Source organism: Oryctolagus cuniculus, chromosome 7 (genome assembly GCF_964237555.1).
Source record: "Oryctolagus cuniculus chromosome 7, mOryCun1.1, whole genome shotgun sequence".
In the NCBI taxonomy this organism is placed as follows: Eukaryota; Metazoa; Chordata; class Mammalia; order Lagomorpha; family Leporidae; genus Oryctolagus; species Oryctolagus cuniculus.
This window is the reverse complement of record NC_091438.1, coordinates 53,882,778-53,906,467: the sequence shown is the minus strand read 5'-3', so window position 1 is coordinate 53,906,467 and position 23,690 is coordinate 53,882,778. Positions and strand designations below refer to the sequence as shown.

Genomic DNA, 23,690 nt, shown 5'->3' with positions numbered 1-23,690 from the left:
AAAAAAAAAAAAAAAAAAAAAGGAGAAGCCAAAGAAGAGGATCCTGTGGCCCTAAAGTAATGAAAAGGCATGCTCTTCCGAGGCTGGCAGGCAGGCAGGCACTTAAGGCTACCTCCAACAACAAACTGCTAAAACATTTTGCTGTGCTTTGCTAGTGACATTTTGTTATCTTACAGTCACACTACTAGTCACACCTAACCTTGTCTGAGGGAGGAAAATTTCACTTAGAGCTCTGGGATGGATGCTTTGATTTGCGACTGCAGAATCTAAGGGGTTACAACTTCAAGTAGAAGCTTCTGGTCCCCCTTAAGTAAAGACTTCAAAAAGCCTCTGTACTTAAAAACAACCTGAGATGAAATCAAGAGGCAGAAAACTCTGCAAAGAAGGGCTGATTTATGCAAACTCTCTGCTTTTAGACAGAGAAGCCAACAGCTACCATCAAAGCCTGTGTTTACTAAAGAAATCCTAACGTGACAAGAAGGCCAATAAAACAATTTCCAAGATTTAGTTTTTAAAAAAGTAGTTTTAAAAAGTAGTTCTGGGGGTGGGGATGGGAGGGTAAAGCCACTGCCTGCAGTGCTGGCATCCCATATGGGTGCCAGTTCAAGTCCCAGCTACCCCACTCCAAGGGTGGACTTGACGTGAGAAGGTGCGGGATGGCCCCAGCCAAAATGTCTGCTGCTGTAGTCAGCAGTATAGGCTCTGGATGTCAGCTCTGGCCTTGGCTAGCTGGGTGGTGGCCGTCAGCTTCTGAGCCTCTCCAAACCCCAGTTTCCTTGTCTGTAACTTTGTGGTTTTCACCAGAGCTCTCTGCTATGGCCTGGGAAAGCAGTAGAGGATGGCACAAGTCCTTGGGCTCCTGCACCCATGTGGGATACCCAGAAGAAGCTCCTGGCTCCTGGCTTCAGATTGGTGCAGCTCCAGCCATTGCGGCCAATTGGAAAGTGAATCAGCAGATGGAAGACTTCTCTCTTTCTCTCTCTGCCTCTCTTTCTCTGTTAACTCTGACTTTCAAATAAATAAATAAACCTAAAAAAAGGAGTGTTAATTGAAAAAAAAAAAAAAGTAGTTCTGCGGCTGGCACTGTGGCGTAGCAGGTAAAGTCGCCGCCTACAGTGCCGGCTTCCCATATGGGAGCCGTTTGAGTTCCAGCTCTCTGTTGTGGCCTGGGAAAGCAGTGGAAGATGGCCCAAGTCCTTAGGCTCCTGCACCCGCATGGGAGACCTGGAAGAAGCTCCTGGCTCCTGGTTCCTGGCTTTGCATCAGCACAGCTCCGGTCATTGTGGCCACCTGGGGAGTGAACCAGTGGATGGAAGACCTCTCTCTCTCTCTCTCTCTCTCTCTCTCTCTCTCTCTCTCCCTGACTCTCCTCTCTGTGAAACTCTGCCTTTCAAATAAATAACCAATATTTTAAAAAATGCAATCCTGTTTAAACTTGAATTATGTCTAACAAGAACACATATTTTCTGAATCTTGATTGCAGCGAAGTGTATGAACAAGTCTCAAACAATGTGAGATTACTTCAAATGGAGAAATGCTTGACAAATATTATTATAATCTAAAGTCTAGACCTAACAGTTTGTACTGTTAAAATCACTAAAACAAATCAACGATAGAAATTTGAAAGGTTTAGGTCCAATAAAGAAACTAAAGAAGGTTAGTAATGACAGAACAAAGCAGACTCTTATATTGAAAGATCTAAGTAATAAACAGCTCCTATTTTTGAGCTCTGGCTACTTGGTCAGCACTACCCAAGCCCTGCCACACCGCTCCACTTACACAAGCCCGTGTCAAGTCCTGCTCCACCTCCCAGACACATCCAGGTATCTCCCACTTCTCCTCTCCACCCCCAGTCATTTCCTACCTGTGTTGCTCCTGCAGCCTCCTCACTGGGCTCCCTGCTTCTGCTTCGCTCCCCTCCACAGGCTGCTGTCCACTCAGCAACCAGAATAATTGCTTTAAATACTCAAGTTGTCATAATCTCACTCTTATTCAAAACCCCCAGACCTCCCCAGTTGACTGCAAGTGGTCAACGAAGCCTCAGCGATAGGATTCAACCCTAACAACTTTGGTTTCCTACTCCTCTCCACCACATGGATCTCCCAAAAGTTCCTTAAATGCTTGAAGCCCACGTCAGGGTCTTTGTCCCAGTCATCCCCTCTACCTCCAGCAGTACTCCCCTGGGTAACCATGTGGCCTGCTCTTCCTTAAGTCTATGATCAACTATCCCCCTTATTGAAAAGAGCCTCCTTGGTCCAGCAGGTTAAGTCACTGCCTATGACGACACCAGTATCCATACTGGAGCACTGTTCAAGTCTAGGCTGCTCTCTTTCTGATCCAGCTCCCTGCTAATGTGCTTGGGAAAGCAGAAGATGGTCTGAGTGCTTGGGCCTCTGCCACCCACGTGGGAAACCTGGATGGAGTGCCGGGCTCCTCACTGCAGCCTGGCCCATATGGGATGCCGGCAATGCAGACTTCAACAGTTTAGCCCAGCAACACAGCGCTGGCCTCCCTCTTACAGCTTTCTGACTGAGTACGATTCTGTGGCCTGCTGGAGAATGCTCATTTTCTCAGGAGACACATGTTGAAGTATTTAGCGGTGAGGAGTCATGGAGTTTACAACTCTCAAACGGTTCAGCAAAAAATAATGTGTATGTGGAGAGAGAGAGAGAGAGAACAAATGACATCTTAACGGGTGATTCAAGGAGAAAAGTATGCTCATGTTCATTTTTTTGTAACTGTTCTAAAGATTTTAAATGCCCCAAAATGAACAAAAAATAATTCTCCAGCTTAACTTCTCTTTTCTTTGCTCTATGAATCTTCCTACTCGTAAAAGTTCACCACCATCTAACACCTATGCACACTGTCTGTCTTCCCCAAAATAACGTAAGCCTCGCAAGGGCAGGGAGCTGTCTGTGGCTTTTGTATCCCCAGTCCCACAAACAGTGCCTGACGAAAAGCTGACAATGAATATTCATGCCATGACCGCTGCTGACAATTCTTCTATGAAGCAGCTACACGGGTCTTCTTATTCTTTGTCTCCAGTGGGCGGTGCTCTCTTCAAAGATGAAGATACTGAGGCAACTTGTCCAGGTTCCAAACTCAGGTGAGACAACAGCCAGGATCCAAACCCAGCCACCTGATTCTTGAGCTGAGGCCTCCCGAAGGAGGCGGCCTTGGCCTTCAAAGGGCCCACCTTACACAGGGTGATGGCACTCACTCTTGTCCTCGGTTTAAGGCCGATTCTAAGCAGGTTAAAAATGCATGCTTGCCCAGTGACATGATTTCTGCATGAACCCCCCACCCCCACCCCCACCCCAGGGACTGCTGGAACAATCTTCTAAAGGAGGCAAGGCTCAGTGGGCAAACCGGGTTTGCAGTGGGAGAGAGAACAGAGGCCCTGGCGGTGGTGAGCAAGGTGACCAGTCTCATGCACTACACCCTTCCCACAGTCATTGCACACAAAACCACAGCTTACCAGGTCTGGGATGGCACTCTGCCCTGGCCCACCCCCTCCTCTCTGGTGCCTCCTGACCGCAAGCCCTCCTCTGCACCTCTCAGGCCACAAACGGCCCTGCGTTGCTTGCAGAAGCAAATCCAGGCTCCAAGGGGGACCTGCAGGGCACCCCAAGGGGCCTCAAGTATCCGCCAGTCACACAAGTAACTCCTGCACACTCCGGCTCCCCGTTCTTACCTGGTCTCCTGCTCTTGGAATCTCTTCCCACATCACCCGCTCTCCTCGAAGGCCAGGTGGAATGACCTGACCTCACAGAAGGTAAGGCTTTCTTCCCCCTGTCCTCCCACGGCTCTTCATTTTTAGCCTCTCACAAAGCGCTGCCCTCTTCACAATGCAGGCACTTGATAGCAGCCCTAGGTCCTCTCCTACAGGCTGTCTTCCAGGAGTAGCTGCACCCCGTGCCCGTGCAATCAGTGTGGAACAATGAACAACTGATGGACCCAGTTGTGGACACCACTCGTTCTTCTTTCATGTTTTGAAGAGAGGAAAGGAGCAGCCCCTAAGGGAAGCGGAGGCCCTGGCCTGCACAGACACACCTCCGGAGTATCTCCCCTTGCGCTTCACCCCAATTCTTTTTTTTTTTTTTTTTTTTTGACAGGCAGAGTGGACAGTGAGAGAGAGAGACAGAGAGAAAGGGTCTTCCTTTGCCGTTGGTTCACCCTCCAATGGCCACCGCAGCCAGAGCACCGCGCTGATCCGATGGCAGGGAGCCAGGTACTTATCCTGGTCTCCCCTGTGGGTGCAGGGCCCAAGGACTCGGCCCACCCTCCACTGCACTCCCGGGCCACAGCAGAGACCTGGCCTGGAAGAAGGGCAACCGGGAAAGAATCCGGCGTCCCGACCGGGAATAGAACCCGGCGCCGGCCCGCTTCACCCCAATTCTGAGAGGCGCCTTGGGGAGAACTGGCCAGGTCTCCCTCCAGCGCAGCAGACGGTACCAGCTGAGAGGTGGAACCGAATGCCCAGACCCTGTAGGGGTGAGGACCCAGGCCAGGGAGGTGTAATGGACCCTCTGAAGTTCTCGGTCACCCCCTGAAGTTCTCGGAGAAGGGGCGTGGTCAGTGGAGAAGGGAGGGGCGGCCACCAAAGGATCTCAGGGAGCACCCGTGAGGTCAGTCTTTCCTAGCCGAGCAGAGCAGGCCTCAGGCGCTGCAATCCAACTGCCTAGACAGGGACACCCCTGGAAAGGCTCTCGCGGGCTCACGTTCCCTCCCCCCACTCATTCACTGTCCGCTCCCCGACCTGCAGCCGCCTCAGCCCCGGCGGGTCCACAAGGCCCCTGAGCCCAGGGGCGCCGGACAGCCCAGGCGCGGCCTCCACCGAACCCAAGCCTCAGGCAGGCGGCGCTGAGGACACCGAGGAACCGTCCCAAGCCGCTACCTGCCGCCTTCGCCCATCAGGCGCGGCGTCCACTCCCGACCTCAGCCTCCGCGGCCCCGCCCCGTCCCGAAGAAGCCCCGCCCCCATGCGCGCCCGCCCCGCCCCGGCGGAGCCCCGCCCCCCACGCGCGGCTCCTCCTTCCCGCGTTCCCGCTCTCTTCCCCCTCACCCAGGTAGCTCTCTCTCTCTGCTTGCGAGCGGCTGAGGGATGTCCTCCCGTTCCCTTAGCGCTGTGGACGCGATGGAGCCGGCCCTACAGATCCGGCCCTGAGGTGGCCTGGGGACAGGTCGCCGTCCTGGAGGCTGGGAGCCGCCGCAGCAGCGCGAGGCCCGCCTTCCCGGCCGTGACTGAGCCGGGCACGAAGGACAAGCATCGGAACCACACTTTCCTTCAACATCAGAATGCAAGAGGCCACAGGCAACACGCCGTGTTGGCATGTGTGCGTCCCCGGATGCCGGCCCCCAGCCCCTTTTTCCCTCGTCCATAGCGCGGGAGCGATTTCCAGCCTTTGCTTCCTCCAACCTCCGTACCCGCTGTGGGCTCTCGCTCGGGCGGCCCGGGGATCAGATCCATGACCTCCTTCAGGACTTGGCCTCCCCAAAGCTGTGGGACCCCGACTCGCGGCGGGTCCGTCAGATCCCAGCTCAGACTGCTCTGCTCCCATCTGCAGCAGCTCGCGTCAGCCTCCCTGGCTGTCCTCTCCTGGCAGAGAGGAGCCCCGCCCTACTGAGGCACTGAGAACTCATACTGTTGTGCAAGCAGGACCTGTTCCCACCGGCAGGAGAGGAGCCCAGTCCCCTGCTCAACACCGATGCGAGATGTGCCTTCATCTCCATCATCCTTGGCTGGGGACCCCAAAGTCACTCAAGACAAACTGCAAGCATTCAGGAATTCTCCCTTGAGTTAGCCAAACAATCTTTAAAAGTCTGTCAATGAAATTTCTGGGGCCAATGTCCTGTACTATGAAGCCTGCTTTTTTTGCTTTTTAAAGATTTATTTATTTATTTGAAAGTTACAGTGAGAGGAAAGGCAGAGGGAGACAGAGAAGTCTTCCATCCGCTGGTTCACTCCCCAAATGGCCACAATGGCTGGAGCTGCACCGATCTGAAGCCAGGAGCCAGCAGCTCCTCCGGGTCTCCCACGTGGGTGCAGGGGCCCAAGCACTCAGGCCATCCTCCAATGCCTTCCCAGGCCACAGCAGGGAGCTGGATGGAAGGTGGAGCAGCCGGGACACAAACCGGTGTCCATATGGGATATGGCGCTGCAGGCGGTGGCTTTACCTACTACGCCACAGCACCGGCCCAAAAGCCCACTATCTTAAAAGACATCTGATACTGCCCTGAGCTATTGGGAACACAAGGCAGGTGCCGAGGGTAGCACAAAATGGGAGCCAATCAAGTTTCCTCTCTGCCCTAGGCTGGTAGGAGCTTGGGCCAACTTGTAAGGGTAAGATGGGGTCAGGTGTTCAGACTGTGAGCAGCCAAAAGCAAGTTTTGAGCTCTGATGAACAGCAGACCCGTGGAGCGCACTCACTATGAGCCACACCCTGTATTAGGGGCATTGCCTGGGTCAATTTTTTAATTTATTTGACAGGTAAGAGATATAGACAGTGAGAGGGAGAGACAGAGAGAAAGGTCTTCCTTCCATTGGTTCACTCCCCAAATGGCCGCTACAGCCGGAGCTGTGCCGATCCAAAGCCAGGAGCCAGATGCTCCCTCTTGGTCTCCCATGCGGGTGCAGGGCCCAAGCACTTGGGCCATCCTCCACTGCCCTCTGGGTGCAGCAGAGAGCTGGACTGGAAGAGGAGCAACCGGGACAGAATCTGGGGCCCACATGGGATGCTGGCACTGCAGGCAGAGGATTAACCAAGTGAGCCACAGCGCCAGCCCCGCCTAGGTCAATTTAATCTTACTGCCATCCCTGTTTTTGCAAATGAGGAAACTGAGGCTCAGAGAAGGTAAGCCTGTCTAAGGACACAGAGCAATGAGCAGAACCACAGTCTAATCCTGGCCAAGTTCAAAGCTTCTACTCTTCCCCTTTCATACAGGGAACAGAATACAATAAAGGGACTTTTGGACTGGCTAGTGCCTTCTCAGGAGCAGAGCTGGGTGAGTACCCCCAGGTCATGGTCTCCACGCACTGGGCGAGGAATGATTCACGAGCCCTTTCTTCGTTGGACTTTGCTCTGATCAATCAGCAGTGTCTGCTCTTTGATCACGAAAGACGCCCTGCTTCCGTCCAGCATTTGGAGAAGGGCTTCCACGCCTGGTCTAGCAGACTTCACAATCAGCGGCTCAGAGAGGCTCCCTTAACTCCTGACAACACACCCCCAAAAGGAGGGCTGGATGTATTCTGCACCCTCTGGCCAGTGTGGCAAGGCCCAGCTCACCTTCTTGTCGGTGTAGATAACCACGGGCGAGAAGCTGAGAGGAGGGCACCCATGAGTCTGTGCAGCAGGCTGGGCTGCTCTTCCCGAGTGTCGCTCTCCAGTGCTCTCGCTGCACTTTGTGCCAAACCCTATACTACACTCCCGTGACGTTTAGGCAACCCAGAATGTAGCAAGCAAAACACTGTCCCTAATCGTGCATAAATGCAAAGAGTCATTTTCATTGTACACCTCATGGGGAAGCATACTTCATTTACATAAACAATGAGCATACTTGCACAAAGCGGGTAGAGGGGGTAATCTTGTTCCATAATATTCTGTGTCCCTGTTGAAAATGTTTCCTGGCAGAGAAAGAGCATTTGGAAAAACTGGGCAAAAATAATATGTAAGACTTCCCATGGAACCATTGTGGGTACCCAAGGGATAAACAGTCACATTTTCAGCTCCTGGCCAAGCCAACAGCTGCAAGAAGTTGATAAGGATGCAGCAGACGGGGCTGGGGAGCAGAGGGGAGCACACATGAAAGCCTCCGAGTCTTGGACTTGAACAAGGAAGAACAAGAAAAGGAAGGACTGCCCTCTGCTTTTTACCCTCCTTCTGGTTCTTTTTGCAAGTTCTTCTATGAATTTTAAAGAATTACAGATGGGTTTGGACTAAATGCACATTTGCCATGGTTTTAATCATTCTAAGGTTGTTCTCAGTGCACAGGTGGGGAAAAGCCCCACGCATTTGAGCAGTGCAGGCAATGGTGTGCTGTGTCACCTCACTGAACAAGCCAGTCCAGCGCCCACTCTTGCCTCTATCCTGGACAACGCTTGTTGGACACTTCGCACTCAGGGCAGCGCTATGTGGTCTGAGAAGGAAGGTGTGGTCTTGCTGCAGAGGCCCTTGTGGCCAGGGAGAAGTTTCTACCCTGCTCCTACTCCCCTTCTCATCATTCTCTCATCTCATCCTGTGCCTCTCCCCATCAAAGAAACCTGGATAGACACAGATCAGAAGATCTACTGTCTGAGCCTGCCCAGTACACATGGCATAGAGTGTCATGAAGATGGACATGCATCACGTGTTCAAAGTCACCACCATTTGGGCTGTGGGCGGGGCATGATCACAAAGGCTGCAACTCGTGAACCTGGAGCCTGGCAGGCCAACGCCAAGGACAGAACTCCAGGCACCTCCAGCACAGTTCCACTCCAGAAAGAGCTGATGATGGGACGGGAAAGGAACACCAGACTCCAAGAAATGTAAACAGCCGTATTTTCAACATAATTTACTACAGGTCTCTGAAGTGTATATAAAACGTTTTAGTGCAACATCTTACAAAGAGTTTTTCCTTTAAAAAAACAAAACAAAACAATTCAACAGCTCTCTACATCATGCAAGGGTAGTTTTCTTACCCCATCTTTTTTTTTTTCCTTCAACAATTAACGCAGAGAAACTATTGTTTGAAAAGAATATGAAAACTTGCTACAGAAACACCCTGGGTCAAAGAGGGTGTGGTCATATCCATGTCTTGGAATGCGCCTAGCACAGTGTAGTTTTCCATAAATGCAACATTGTAGACGCAGGTGAGGCAAGAGAGATGCCCAAGCGTTCCTCTCCTGACAAGACTAAAGCTTCGGTAGACAATGTGCAATGAGGTCTTGCAGCCACTGGAGGGCACCATCACCATTCATCCGACATCACATTTCCATAGAAATGGTCAAAGAAAGAAGGTCCCGGGGTTTTTCATAGAAAGCTCCCAAAGTTCAAGCCTTGATGGTATCCCCGGCCCGTTAGAAAATAGAAAAAGCAATTCTTAGAATACTGGCTTCGGTTTCTCTCTTCCTTTCACATTTCCTGCAACTGCTTCACCTATTTAACTACGTGCAGCACCTACTTTTCTACTGCTACGAAGCAATTCCAACTGAAAGCTGGGTCGGTCCCAGCCGGCCCTCTGGCACCCTTCCACTCAGAGGGGAAGTCAGTCCTCTTCCCGCGTGACTCAGCCTGTAAAGTAGGAGTCAGCACTTTTCCACTGAAAGCCCACACCTTTTGATGAAGAAATGGGCCCGAAGACCTTCTTTGCTCATGTTGGGGCCCATTCTGTACCTCCAAGGCGTGGATGCAGCATTGTAAACAAGCATCAGTTTGGTTAGCAAACATGGGATGCAGGTGGCACTGCCTACCTGCGGTCTCCTAGGAAGGTCTATCTGAGGGACAGGCAGGCCAGCACCAGCCTGTCCGTCACCCGCTTCCCCTTAGCCACAGCTTGACACATCATCCATGGGCCAGCCCGCACTCCCTGCAGACTCCTGCTGAGGACTCGCACCCTCATGGTCATGGCCACCTGCCCTGGCGTCTGTTCATGTTTGGAACATTCGAGCTCCACAGGAACTTCTTGTTGCCTTTTAGTTCTAGAATCCCTGGTAGCTTTGCCCTCTTGGGATTCAAGACGCAAGATCCTGGAGGAAGAGAGCTGAATATGGGGAAGCATGAGTACAAGACATCTTCACGGAGTGAACAAATGGGGGTAGGAAGCCCAGCACCTGGCCCAGCAGTGTAAACAACAGTGGGACACTGGCCCAGAATCCCGGGTGTTGAATTAAAAACAATTGTAACAATGAACAACCAAGTAACCTAAAGCCACACAGAAAGAACCAAGGGAAGGGAGAAACTGCCATAGACAGCGCCAGTCGCCCCTGTCTGCTGAGACAGGTGCACTGGAGAGCTGCACGGGCCGGGCTGGTCTCCCCTGGGGCTGATGCTCTAATGCAATGAGAAGCAGCAAGCGGCAAATGGCACAGGAGGAAGACATCAGTGTCTGAGGCAGAGGAGAGGTCTCATCTTCACATCTCTGCCTTCTTCTGTGTCCTCCAACGCCAGGTCCCAGAATGCCTGCTCTCATCCCCACGACTTGCTCTTGTGTCCCTGGCCTGGTGCCCACCACATGTTCCTACGGTGGCTGCATTGGCCCCTGTGCTCGGCTCGGGGCTGACCCCCTTCCAGCCTTACCCAACACTTCCCCCCTGCAGAGTCTGGTAAAGCACCCGCAGACAAAAGCCACCAGCTCCCAGCTGTCAGTCAGAGACCGCCCTTGCACAGAACAGATCAAGCCAGCAACCAGCCCTGTTTTCTCTTCCTTCTCTAAGCATCGGCTTTGGTCAAGCTCAAAGTCAGTCACTGCTGGCAGCAGCCCTCTGCCCTCTGTAGCTCAAAAAGTCTGCACTGCAGGGGGCTTCTGACCCATTCTTCCTCCAGGATGGCTTTCTGACTCTGGCAGTGATGGGGTGAAGCCATTGTGCTGCGTAACAGCCAGGCTGGCTGGGCACCGTCTACTCCTAACGGACTTATGCAGGACTCCTCGTGTATGTCCACAGTTCTTTGAAGCAAAATGCAATGCTTTCATCTTCACTGCAAAGTGGTTCAACCACCCCAGCTGAGGGGAAAGATAAGATACAAATTGGGCCCACACTACACACAATTTTCAAGTCTTGGTAAGAAAGGGAAAAAAAATGTTGGCGTATATTTTGGTCCATGGGTGGCATTTTTAAATGCATAAAAACAGGAAGTCTTGGAAGATACTCCTTGCCACCGTCACGTCGGCCTTCTTTTGCCGTCAGTGAGAAATTTGTTCAAACCCTTATGAGTCCAAAAGGGGTGGAGGGAAGGGATTTAAAAAGAGTACATGACGAAACAGAACAACCCCCATATCTATCTGAGAATACGAGATAAATCAGTGAGTAGATGTGGCACCTGGAGCTACTCACTACATTACCGAAGACAGAAACAAGAAACCCGAGACGATGGCAGGGTCACAATATGTAGGTGCAAGTAGCTAACCAACCAAGACTGCCCCCTGGAGGCGGTCTGTCCCTGTGAACACTTGTCAAGTCTAAGGATCTTCTGCCCCGGCACTGGAGTGTGGGTGCTGTCGACTGAACCATCACAGAGCGAGAGGTGGTGAGGCAGAGGCTCAGTTCCTCCACGGCTGACGTCCGCTGGGCCGGCCCCCTTTAGTCTATGGCTCCCGGGTGGATGCTGAGCACGGGGGGCTCCAGGCACGTAGGGGAGTAGTTGAGGTGCGGCTCTTTGATCCACAGCAGGGGCACCCCGTTCTTGCCTTCGGAGTTCTTGCTCGAGTGGCGGCTTTTGAAGCGCACCAGCAGGATGGTGATGATGAGGATTCCGAAGATGGGGAAGGGGTAGAAGAAGACGAAGTAAAAGAGTGCGTCGTTGGAGCAGATGAGAGACTGGAGGGTGGAACCTGAAGAGGATGGTGAGGGAGACGAGACAGTGAGGGCAGTGAGCCTGGACTGCCGGCGCCGTGCCCACCCTGCCCCCACCACAGATGGGGAGACCACCCTTGTGTTTGCTTTCCCACAGCAATGCCTCTTCCAGTTCTTGGCTGCACCGTCAAAGGAATGCTCCCATTGTCCGTGGAGATCCATTATTTCTGCTTGGAAGGCCAAAGACTATCACATAGCTTACTGACTGTGAACTCGGCTGCATCTAGGACACTACGGAAGCCGTCTCCAGTTCCGTCTGAACCTCCTATGTGGTTCTAGTTCCTGTGTCCCCTGGCATGTAGTTCTGCTGCAAACCCACCCCACCCCAACCCCTTCCTTTGGGAACCTAACACACTCTCCTCCTTCGAGCTTCTGAGAGCAGAAATGATGCCTGCTTGATTAATACCATCGATTAGAATGTCACCGTGGGCCATCTACAGCCAGCCACAGTGTGTCCAGGACTGCTCAGAACACAGCGTTAGTAATTGCTGGCTACGGAAGAGGATGAAGCCAGGCAGCCTGTGACCCAGGTCCAGGGCTGCTCTGCCACTTGTCCGGCCTCGGCAGGAGCCTGGCCTCTGGAAGCCCCTGCTTTCCTTTAAAGTAAGGCTGCCGGGTGGCCTCTGCCCCTTGACGCTTGCTAACTACGGATGTGCACACAGGCCAGCAAACTGCAGCCTGAGCAGATTCCTTTTACGTCCAGACAGGCGTATTCTGCAGATCATCAGGTGGTCTAGGTACAAGTTAGGGTTTTTTCTGCTTTTCCTTCCACTGCAGTCATTGCTCAGCAGTGTTAACACATAACATTTACTTACACTTAATAATGTCCAAGACATACAGAATGGCTGATAGTCACATTGACCCACAAAAGCTCACTTGCATGTGACCCTATCTAATGTCTGGTTAACAGGGTTGAGGAAAAGAAATAGCTGACAAAACTCAAAAACAAATTTAAGATGATGTGGTCAAAATTTTGACTGAAAAGAAGTTGAAAATTCTAGCAAACAGCTTTTTCTGCATGATAGGCTAATGCTACTGTAAGAAACACCATTTTCAGTCTGAAAAAAATCCACATTTTGGCAGAAGGCCAATCAAAAGAGCGCCTTGTTGAGACATATAATTCAGGACACAGGTACAGAGAACTTTAAAAAGTTCATGGAAAATGGACTTAGAAGATAAGTTTATCTTGATGCAAAAAGGTTTTGAAATTATGCGTGGTTTTCTTCATAATACACAATTTCCATGAACTTTTTAAAGACCTCTTGCATGCATGGAGCTCAAATTTTTTTGTACAAATTTCTTTGCATCATCATAAAAAACTCATCTTTTAATTCCATTTTCCCTACAAACTTTTTGAGGTACCCTCATACATCAAATCCTACCATATCTCAAACCTTACTAATAAATGCCCACGGCAGTTGAGAATGCATATTGGGGCCAGTGTTGTGGCACAGCAAGTTGAATGGCCTCCTGTGATGCCAGCATCCCACATGGGCACCAGTTTGAGTCCTGGTTGCTCTATTTTTGATCTAGCTCCCTGCAGTGTGCCTGCAGAAGCAGCAGAAATTGGTCTCTGCACCCATGTGGGAGACCCAGCCCCAGCCATTGTGGCCATTTGGGGAATGAACAAGTGGATGGAAAATCTTTCTCTCTCTCTGTCTCTCACTCTCCTTGTAATTCTGCTTCTCAAATAAAATAAATAAATCTTTAAAAAAAAAAAAAAAACCACACACACACAAGAAAGAAAGAAAAACTGCTTATTAACCCATGAACAAACTCCAAATTTATCTTCCCAGCAGAGTTGGAGCCAACAGGGATATCTTTCCTCAGTCTCAGGGGAACTTACCTGTATCCAGAACACGGATGCCGATGGGGGCGGACTCCTCCTCTGTCAGCCGATACCATTCCTTCTGGGGGCTGGGCAGCCACTCCTCCACGTGGCAGGAGTAGTTGCCCGTGTCGTGGGGGCTGGCCTGCAGCACCGTGAGCCGGTAGAGCAGTGGAGAGAGCCTCTGGAAGCGAAGCCTGCCCTCCCAGGGGCCGCCCTCTGGGCCAAAGACGGCATCTGGGCCCACACTCAGCAGGACTACGCGCTCTGTCGGGCTCTCCTCGTTTTCCTCGTCGACGTCCTCATCGTCGTCCTCCTCCTCTTCTTTTTCCTCCTCCTCTTCTTCCAGACCTGGGCTTCCCTTTTTCCCGGCAGCTTTAGTCCTTAGGGAATACCAGGCCACAGCAAAGCGGGAGTCCTGGCTGGAGCGGGACACGATGCTACAGTCCAGCTGGAAGGCGGCCTTCTCAGACACCGTGGCGTTGGGCACCACTGTGTCCACCTGCAGGGCGGCATCTGGGGGCACACAAGGGACAAGGAAGGGAGAACAGGCTGCTTTAATTTATTTGTTTAAAACAAACTCAATGTCCATGACTACTGTAATAATATCCATGCCATAGAATGCTTTGCACCTATTGAAAAGACATCCAGGTGGTGCTACAGTCAGGAATGTGGAAGCAGACCCAAGACAAACTGCTACAAAGCACCATGAACTCTGTATATGAACTTGTGCAGAAAAAAAACTTTTTTTTTTTTTTTTTTGACAGGCACAGTGGACAGTGAGAGAGAGAGAGACAGAGAGAAAGGTCTTCCTTTACCATTGGTTCACCCTCCAGTGGCTGCCGCGGCCGGTGCATTGCGCTGATCCAAAGCCAGGAGCCAGATGCTTCTCCTGGTCTCCCATGGGGTGCAGGGCCCAAGCACTTGGGCCATCCTCCACTGCACTCCCTGGCCACAGCAGAGAGCTGGCCTGGAAGAGGGGCAACCGGGACAGAATCCGGCGCCCCGACTGGGACTAGAACCCGGTGTGCTAGCGCCGCAAGGCGGAGGATTAGCCTATTGAGCCGCAGCACCGGCCAAAAAAACTTTTTTGACATATTATTTATATTTGTATAAAGTATCTGTGGAAGAATTCACAACAGGCTGGTGATGTGGCTGCTGTGGACTCCAGGCAGGGAGGGACACTTATTGCCACTGTAACCCCTTGCAGTGGTTGAACAGTGTCCTCCCAGAATTCATGTCTACCTGGAATCTCACAATGTGACCTTAGGGGCAGCAGGTGTTGTGTCACAGCAGGTTAGGTTGCAGCTCAGGATGCCCACAGCCCATACTGGAGTGCTTCCGATCCAGCTAATATGCTAATGTGCCTAGGAGGCAACAGAAAATGACCCAAGTACTTGGGTTCCTGCCACCCACGTGGGAAGTCATGGATGAAGTTCCTGGCTCTTAGCTTTGGCCTGGCCCAAGCCCCAGCTATTGTTAGGTACTTTGAGGGAGTGAAACAGTGGATGGAAGCATTCTCTCTCTGCCGTTCTTTTTTTCTTTTCTTTTCTCTTTTTTTTTTTTTTTTTTTTTTAAGATTTATTTATTTAGAAAGCTGGAGTTACACAGAAAGAGACAGAAACAGAGAGGGGGGAGATCTTCCATCCACTGGTTCACTTCCAGATAGCTTCAACAGCCAGCACTGGGCCAGACTGAAGCCAGGAGCTAGGAGCTTCTTCTGGGTTTCCCACTTGGGTAGCAGGGGTCCAAACATCTGGGCCATCTTCTGCTGCTCTTTTCCCAGGTGCATCAGCAGGGAGCTGGACCTCAAGCAGAGCAGCCAGGACCTGAACCAGCACCAACACGGAATGCTGGCATTGCAGGCAGCAACTTTACCTGCTCCACCACAATGCCAGCCCCTCCCTCCATTCTGCCTTGCAAATAAGTAAACAAATATGAAAACAAAACAAGACAAAAGGAATGTGACCTTATTGAGAAATAGGTCCTTTGGAAACAGGTCCTTTGCAGATGTAGCTGGCTAAGATGAGATACTGAATTAGGGTAGACCGTTAAGCAAATAACTAGTGCTATGGACTGAAATCCCCTCAAACGTCATATGGTGATATCCTGACCCCAGTGTGACTATTTAGACAGAGCCTTTAAGCGGTTATAAGGGTGGGCCCTAGATCCAATCGGACTGGTTACTTTAGAAGAAGAGGAAGAGAAATAATCTGTCTGTCTCTCTTTGGGTGTGTACACACCAAGGGAAGCCTACCTGAGGACACTTTGCAAGCCAAAAAGAACTCCCTTACCATAACCCAGCATCCAACCTCAGAGTCCAGACTGTGAGGAAAAAAAAAAACTTCTGCTGCATTAGCCACCACCCTGTAGCACTGTGTCTGGCAGCCAAGCCGACCAGGACAACGGGTGTCCTTGTAGGAACGAGAGGGGGTACGCGGGGGAGGGGAAAGCCACAGGACACACAGCGTGGGCTGCACTGATGCAGCCACCAGCCAAGGGCACTGGGAGCTCCGGGCAGCTGGACGAGGCAGGAAGGGTTCCTCCCTGGACCTGTCCGTCACAGGGAGCGTGGCTGCAGGGACACCTGGCATTTGAACTTCTGGCCTCCAGAACTGTGAGAGAGTAAGAGCTGTCGAGTTGGCAGCCCTAGGAAACCAACACGTCTATTCAGTAATTTTTGGGTTTCAACTGTGTGTAGGTAGCTGACTGCTGAAGCCATAGTGAGCCCAACACAGTAAATATTCTCTCCAAGCATTGACGCCTCAGACAGCCGGCAGAGCTGAGGGGGCCTCTCCCTCTGCACAGCGGCCTTTTGGGAGAATACACACAGACTAAGTGTGCTCACCAACCTAGGGAGGCCCAGACAAGCCAGAGAGAGGTACCGAGGCAGGTGAGTCACAGCACAGACACCGCCAGACAGGCTCCAAGCTGTTTCTTTTGTTGCCTTCTTTTCTTTTTCTGGCTCATTGTAGTTGGTTCTGAACTAATCATTCACTCCCTAGCTCCTAAACGCCCTCCCTTAAGCTCTGTTTATGAAATGTTCATGAAAGATACCAGGGTAACATCAATAAAAGTAGAGAGACCAAATCAGATTCCAGCTGGAGGAAGATCAAGTAGGAGCTATTTCCCAGGTATTGCCCTGGGTTTGAATGAATTGGCTTAATGTTGCTCGCAGGTGAAAACAAATGGGTTCCTACTGCTTCTGTGGGTCTGGCAGCCCCTTCCCCCTGGCCACATCACTCCCAGCCCTCACACTGCTGGCTGGTGAAGGTTTGGTAACTGGTCACAGGAGGTGGGCACAGGGCCTGAGCTCAGCTCTCACGGGCAGGAGATGCCCGAGGGCACAGAATGGCAGGATGGAGAATGTTCAGTCAGCTCCCAGACTCCTCTGCTGATCCTGCCAGAGAACACACTGACATGCTACCCCAAAGCCATGGGAGAGCTGTACCCCACACCAGGGGTGGGGAACGGTCAGCCTCTGACGTCGTCTGGCCCTTCCAAGACAACTGCAGGCAGAACTCAAAATTCAGGCAGTCTATAGCAGGCTGATTTTTAAGTTGACAATTGTATGGGCCACAAATGATGTTATATAAATAACCAAATGGCCCTTGGCAGAAAAAGGTCCCCCACCCCTGCCCCCAGACCAACAGGGGGCTTTGGGGACCATAGTACTTCTTCTCCATCCCAAAGTCCCTAGTGACTGGCCAGCGTATCTAGGTGGTGCTGGGTGTCAGGCGGTGCTGGGTGATGCCCAGTGGAATCCATCACGTGTGTCACGTGGCCACACAGAGAGAATCAGGCACTCAATTCCTCTAGAAGGTGCCCCTCTGTCTGCTCTCCCTTGGCTTCCTTCCCTTCTAACTGCCTGCTGTGTTTCTTGGCCACTTCCAGTGCCTTGACTGCATCCAGGACTCCAGTTTTGTGAATGGAATTCATTTCCACCTCCCTGCCCTTGATATGTTTCTCTACCACCAGGTTGGTTCCCAGTGTGCATCGCCTTGTAAAACAGGCCAAGAAAGTGGATGCCGCCCTCCGTGCAGGTTAGTGTCCTGTGGCTGTTAGTCTGACGGCTGCTTCCTGGTCACTCTCTGATGAACTTGGTTCTCTCTCCCTGCTCTGTGAGCCACACACCATACTCATTTGCTTCAGCACAACCTGACTGAGGGTACAAACCCTTCATTGCGTGTTTTATGCTGTAGTGCACAGCCAACTCTAAGCACTAGAAGCTGATTTTTTTTTTTTAAGGTTTTTATTTATTTGAAAGGCAGAGTGACAGAGAGGAAGAGACAGAGGGCAAGATCTTCTATCCACTGGTTCACTGCCCAGATGGCTGCAACAGCTGATGCTGGGCCAGACCAAAGCCGGGAGCCGCAGCTCCATCTGAGCCTCTTGCATGGGTGACAGGAACCCAGGTGCTTGGGCCATTGTCCGCTGCCTTGCCAGGTGCATGAGCAGGATGCTCAGTAGGAAGCAGAGGATCTGGGACTGGAACTCACACTCCGACACTGGGTACAGGTGTCCCAAGCAGTGTACTACAACACCCACACTAATGATTATTATCTAACACTACTCTTAAAGAGTTATGCTATGGGGCCGGTGTTGTGGCACAGTGGATAAAGCCTCCTCCTGCAGTGCTAGCATCCCACATGGGCACTGGCTCATGTCCCAGCTGTTCTACTTCCGATCCAGCTCCCTGCTAATGGCTTGGGAAACGCAGTGGAAGATGGGTTCCACTGTGCTTGGGCCCCTGCTACTCATGTGGGAGACCCAGCTCCTGGCTTCGGCCTGGCTCGGTTCCAGCTATTGCAGCCATCGGGAGTCAACCAGCACATGGAGGATATTTCTCTGTCTCTCCCCCCTCTCTGTAACTCTGACTTTCAAACAAATAAATCATTTTTAAAAATGTCGATTATTTTGAGTTTTCTACTCATATTATGTTCGATTATATCTCAGAAGTAAGTTTTTTAAATACATCCTCACAACAAACATTACACAACCAGTAAAGACCATGATGATGAAATGCTCTCGATGACACACAGAAAGAATCACGTATAAGGGTGAGTGGGGGAATACAACTAAGACAGTGAGATGCTCACTGTGTTTATAGAGAGAGGCAAGAGAATATGAAGGGGCCAGCACTGTGGCGTAGTAGGTAAAGCTGCGGCCTGCAGTGCTGACATCCCATATGGGCATCGGTTCGAGTCCCCGCTGCTCCACTTTCAATTCAGCTCTCTGATATGGCCTGGAAAAGCAATGGAAGATGGCCCAAGTCCTTGGCTCCTGCACCCATGTGGGAGACCTGGAAGAACCTCCTCCTGGCTCCAGGCTTTGGATTGGCACAGCTCCAGCTGTTGCAGCCATTTGGGGAGTGAACCAGTGGATGGAAGACCTCTCTTTCTCTCTGCCTCTCCTTCTCTTTCTGTGTAACTCTGACTTTCAAATAAAAAAATAAATCTTAAAAAAAAAAAAAAAAAGATGGGGCCAGCACCATGGCGCAGTAGGTTAATCCTCTGCCTGAGGCACCAGCATCCCATATGGGCACCAGTTCTAGTCCTGGCTGTTCCTCTTCCAATCCAGCTCTCTGCTATGGCCTGGGAAAGCAGTAGAAGATGGCCCAAGTGCTTGGGAGACTAGGAGGAAGCACCTGGCTCCTGGCTGCATCAGCACAGCTCTGGCCGTTGCGACCATCTGGGGAGTGAACCAACAGAAGGAAGACCTTTCTCTGTCTCTTCCTCTCACTGTCTGTAACTCTACCACTCGAATAAATAAATAAAATCTTTAAAAAAAAAAAAAAAGGAATATGAAGACACAAGGCAAGACCAAAGAGCCTATGCCACACAACAGTAGATATGTGGGCAGCGGGAATATGCATAACCTTTCTTTTCAGAGTCATACTTTTCTTCCCAGTGCTTTGTAATCAGCACAACTTAATCAGGAACAAACAGATGGAGAGGAGCGAGAAAGGTCGCGCCAACTCTCCCAGTGGAACGGGAGACAGACACAGGTTCCTGGGGCCATGTTGGGAGCACACAGAGTGGCAGGAGGGACACTGGAGTGACTCCTCCACCTGCTCGTCCTCACGGCCTCACAATCCTCTGTGGCATTGTTAGCCTCGTTCATAAAATCTACCACGCAGGGTGGCTGGGAAGCCAGAAGGCAAATCTAACGGTGGCAGGGGCAGCTGGAGCTCCGTCAGTGTCTGTCTCTCCCCACCCCACCCCGGGGACCTCACTGCGCTGATCTGCAGCAAATGGTGGGAGCTGTGAGAGGAGGGCAATCAGCTGCCCCTCACTGCAGTTCCCCTTCAAGAAAAGATAGGCAGCAGTTTCTAGGCAGAGTAGAAAGCAGAAAATACATAAATAAGTCAAAGCTCACAGGAAAATAGGAGTAACTCAGAGTGGAGGTGATTTTCCCCCCAGCTCGGGCAAGACACAGGCGGGCGTGAGACAGCGTCCTTTTCCCGTACAATGGGTGCATTCGGCACGCCAACATGTGCTCCGTGACGTACAGGGCCCAGCACAACCCTGAAGTTCCTGTGTCCCACGGACAAAACAAGATGCTCCAGGCAGATGTGAAAACACGACACGAACTACCAGTGGCGCCAAAGACCACAGACATGGAGGTCCGTGTGCTGAGAACAGCAGCAAGACAGAAGTCACAAGCTCGTCTCTGCCTATGTCCTGACAAGGACTGTGGACTTCTTACTGTCATCTGGGAGGGGGACGTGACGTGGCAAAGGACGCAGGCGATCCTGCACATCCTACCGCTCATCACATGTGCTAGAATGTGGAGCAACAATTACACCTTGCGATTACATGCCCTCAGGTACTTCAGAAATAGCAATAAAGCCAAGAAAAGCCAAAGGCCACCAGAACAGACATGCCTACCAAGAAAGCTATTAGGCAGTGAGAGCACAGACTGCAGACCCTACGTGGCTTGCTATTTAGAGCACGTGAATCAATTCTTTTCCGCTGAAAACCCAGAAGTCTCATTTTTTTTCAACCACAGCCCTTATTTCAAGATTTCTGTCATATCCACACTTGTCCAAATCTGAGTGCATTCTATGAAAGCATTCTATTAGCAGGAATAACTAATTGCCATCTTTTATTCTAATTAAGAAATCAAATCACCTCAGGCCACAGCCAGATGTGCAATTTTCCATTCCAAAGAAAAAAAATTAAGACAACTTTGCAAATGCATATTGTAAACACACATAGAGTTAACCACCAGTATTTATGTGACGAATAAGCAACTTGTATCCAGGGCATAAAACATGGCACTTAGAGGGGAGCCTCGGCGCGTGGAGGCCGGGGAGATGAGCCCTCACCTGGTCGCATGACTGTGACTGTTGTCTGCCCAGCAGTATCCTCGGCCCGTTTATACCACATGCCGCTGGGACTGGGCAGCCACTCCTCCACGCGGCAACTGTATGTCCCGCTGTCCTGCACAGCCACGTTCTGGATGAAGAGCCGGTACACGCCGGAGGACGGACTCTCCAGATGTAGCCGGCCCTGCAGCTGGTTCTTGGCCGCCTGCTCGCCGTAGTGGAAGGTGGCCTCGCGGCTCAGGCGGGCCACGGTCTCCCGCTCCGGGTGGTTGGGCTTCCACACAAACCACTCCACCACGAGTTGGGAGGCCGCGCTGGTGCGGTTCAAGACCACACACTCCAGCTGCACCTGCCGGGTCTCCAGAATGGACAGGTTCCCCTGGGCTTGGCTGAGCTTCAGGCGGCTGTCTGGAACAGAGAAGACAGGGAAGTCAGCGCCAGGACACCAGAAGCAATCCACAGGCACCCTTCCCAACAGTAGGTGAGAAGGTGCCTTCCAGACACAGGACAGCAGCACCAACCCAGCAAACACATTTCAGAGATGGCAGCCCAGAGAGCACGAGTTCCCTGATCGTGTGTCCTGAGTGCCAGGGAGTTCAATGTCGCAGGAACAGCAACCCTCTGCACACAACCCGCATGGAGTCAGGTGCTTGGGGGAGGGATGACGCAGCTGTAGAAGGCTATGCACACAAGGACAGCAGTTGCAGAGCCTGGGGACAACTGATGGAGTGGCAGTGAAAGGGCAGGGAGGGGCAGAGCAACCAGCAACTGTTTTTTTTTTTTTTTTTTTTTTTTAAATTTTATTTGCAAGACAAAGACAGACCGACAGATATATCTTCCATCTGCTGCTTCATTCTCCAAATGTCTGCAACAGCTGGGGCTGGGCAAGGCCAAAGCCTGGAGCCCAGGACTCAGTGCAGGCCTCCCGTGTGTGTGTGTGGCAAGGACCCAAGCACTTAGCTGTCACCTGCTTCCTCCTGGCGTGTGCATCAGTATAAAATTGGGAGCAGAGACAGGACTCGAACTCAGGGACTCTGATAAGGGGTGCGGGTGCCTTAACCACTGCACCAAATGCTGATCAACAGTCAACCTTTTTTTTTTTTAAATTTTTTTATTTTTTTGACAGGCAGAGTGGACAGTGAGAGAGAGAGACAGAGAGAAGGGTCTTCCTTTTGCCGTTGGTTCACCCTCCAATGGCCGCCGTGGCCGGCGCGCTGCGGCCGGCGCACCACGCTGATCCAATGGCAGGAGCCAGGAGCCAGGTGTTTTTCCTGGTCTCCCACGGGGTGCAGGGCCCAAGCACCTGGGCCATCCTCCACTGCACTCCCTGGCCACAGCAGAGGGCTGGCCTGGAAGAGGGGCAACCGGGACAGAATCTGGCACCCCAACCGGGACTAGAACCCGGTGTGCCGGCGCCGCTAGGCGGAGGATTAGCCTAGTGAGCCGCGGCGCCGGCCAACAGTCAACCTTGAACACTCACCCTGACAGCTAGAATGTGCTGGGCTGTCAACCACAAAAGAACTGAGAGGAAACTCAGCATAATGTGTTTCCGTGTTGGCCCTGACAACTGCTCTGACCTCAGCAGACACAAAGGAGCCACCAACGTACCCAGGCGGTCTGCAATTCAGCCAGCAAGATCTTCCTACAGGGAAAAATATGCTCACTGGTGAGCCCAGAACCTCAGCGAGAGCCCCCACGCCCTCTGCAGCAGGGAGAACCGAGAGCTATGGAGATGCCAATGCATAGCAGCTCTTGCGTGACCGCTGGGGTGGGGCAGGGGGTTGGGGACCTCTGCCCTTCAGCACTGTCTACAAGTCCTGTGGTGCTCATCATGGCTTCTGGAATCACAGGGTCACAGGGCCAGAGATTGCAGGACACATGATGTAAACGGCCCAGCTCCCCGGAATACGCACAGAACACGTGAACTCGATTGTCTCAACATGGAAAGATGAGCTTCTTTATTGTGGGCTTTTGTTTTCATATTTTGCTAAGGCTCTCTAAGTACACGCTTTCGCATTAGGAAGAAACGAGAAGAAAGGAAGGAACTAGAGACAGGACAGAGAGAACAGCAAAAGACAGAAGCCCAGACTCAGCACCGCAGGGGGCCGGCAGCCACACGTGGCCCATGAGTCTTGTGTGGGTCGTGTGAAGTCCCACTGTCCCAGCGATGTCCATGCACCTGTCAGCAGGCCCTAGCACTGTGTCGGCCAGCACAGCTGTGTGGGCTCAGAGGGGACATCCCCCCGGTACACTGAGGCTCCCCCAGAACCAAACGAGGAAAGGGAAGGGACGGTGCTGCCTGGAGAAGCAGCTCAGCGGCGGGCCCAGCTTCTGCCACTGAGAACAGGCGGGAGCGGGGACAGGGGCCCCGAGAGCGCCGCTTTTCCTGACCACCTCCGGTCTTCAGAATGCTCCAGAAGGGCCTGTGGTCAGGACATGGGGCGCCTGGCCATGCCCACAGGAACCACTTCAGGACACAGCTTCCCAGTGAGAAGCAGCAGAACATGTCACTGTGGGGCCAGAGAGAGTCCTGGAAACAGGGTGCCATCACAGAGGAGGGGGCAGCGGCCTCCTGTGCTCACCACAGTGGGGCGTGCAGCTCTGTGTCTGGGTCACCAGAAACATTCACTGAGCTCTCCCGGGAGACAAGCAATGGGGAGAAAACCACGTGCCCGCTCACTACGGGAGCTCCTGTTCTCTTGGGAGAGGCGGACAGCCAATACATGCGTAGGCACAAATGTGCCTGAACAATGGAATATGTCTACAGGTAATACACAGTAGCTGGCAAGAGGGTTTTAGATATCAGCATGAATAAGTGCTCCATTTCAACTTATATACGATCAGATAACTGAACAGAACGCTGGGTGGTGGGATGTGCTGTGTGGGGATGGGGGACTAGGGTGCTGCCTAAGGTAAGAAGGAGCTGGGGACGCCTCTCAGAGGCAGAGCAAGACAAACACATACCTATGGCCAACATAGTGTAG

General features: G+C 52.0%; 1 protein-coding gene across 4 annotated transcripts in view; it reads right to left on the bottom strand.

The window, feature by feature from the left end:
- Window positions 1-8,535: 8,535 nt before the first annotated feature.
- Window positions 8,536-23,690, bottom strand: part of IGSF3 (immunoglobulin superfamily member 3) — a 94,289-nt gene continuing 79,134 nt past the window's right edge. For all 4 annotated transcript variants that reach the window (XM_051856126.2, XM_051856122.2, XM_070077815.1 and 1 more), the window contains 3 exons: window positions 20,707-21,114; window positions 13,395-13,892; window positions 8,536-11,526 (listed from right to left, as the gene is read on the bottom strand). In XM_051856126.2, the coding sequence (XP_051712086.2) occupies window positions 11,276-11,526; window positions 13,395-13,892; window positions 20,707-21,114 (1,157 nt within the window). In that variant the 3' untranslated portion in view covers window positions 8,536-11,275. The remainder of the gene's footprint in view (window positions 11,527-13,394; window positions 13,893-20,706; window positions 21,115-23,690) is intronic.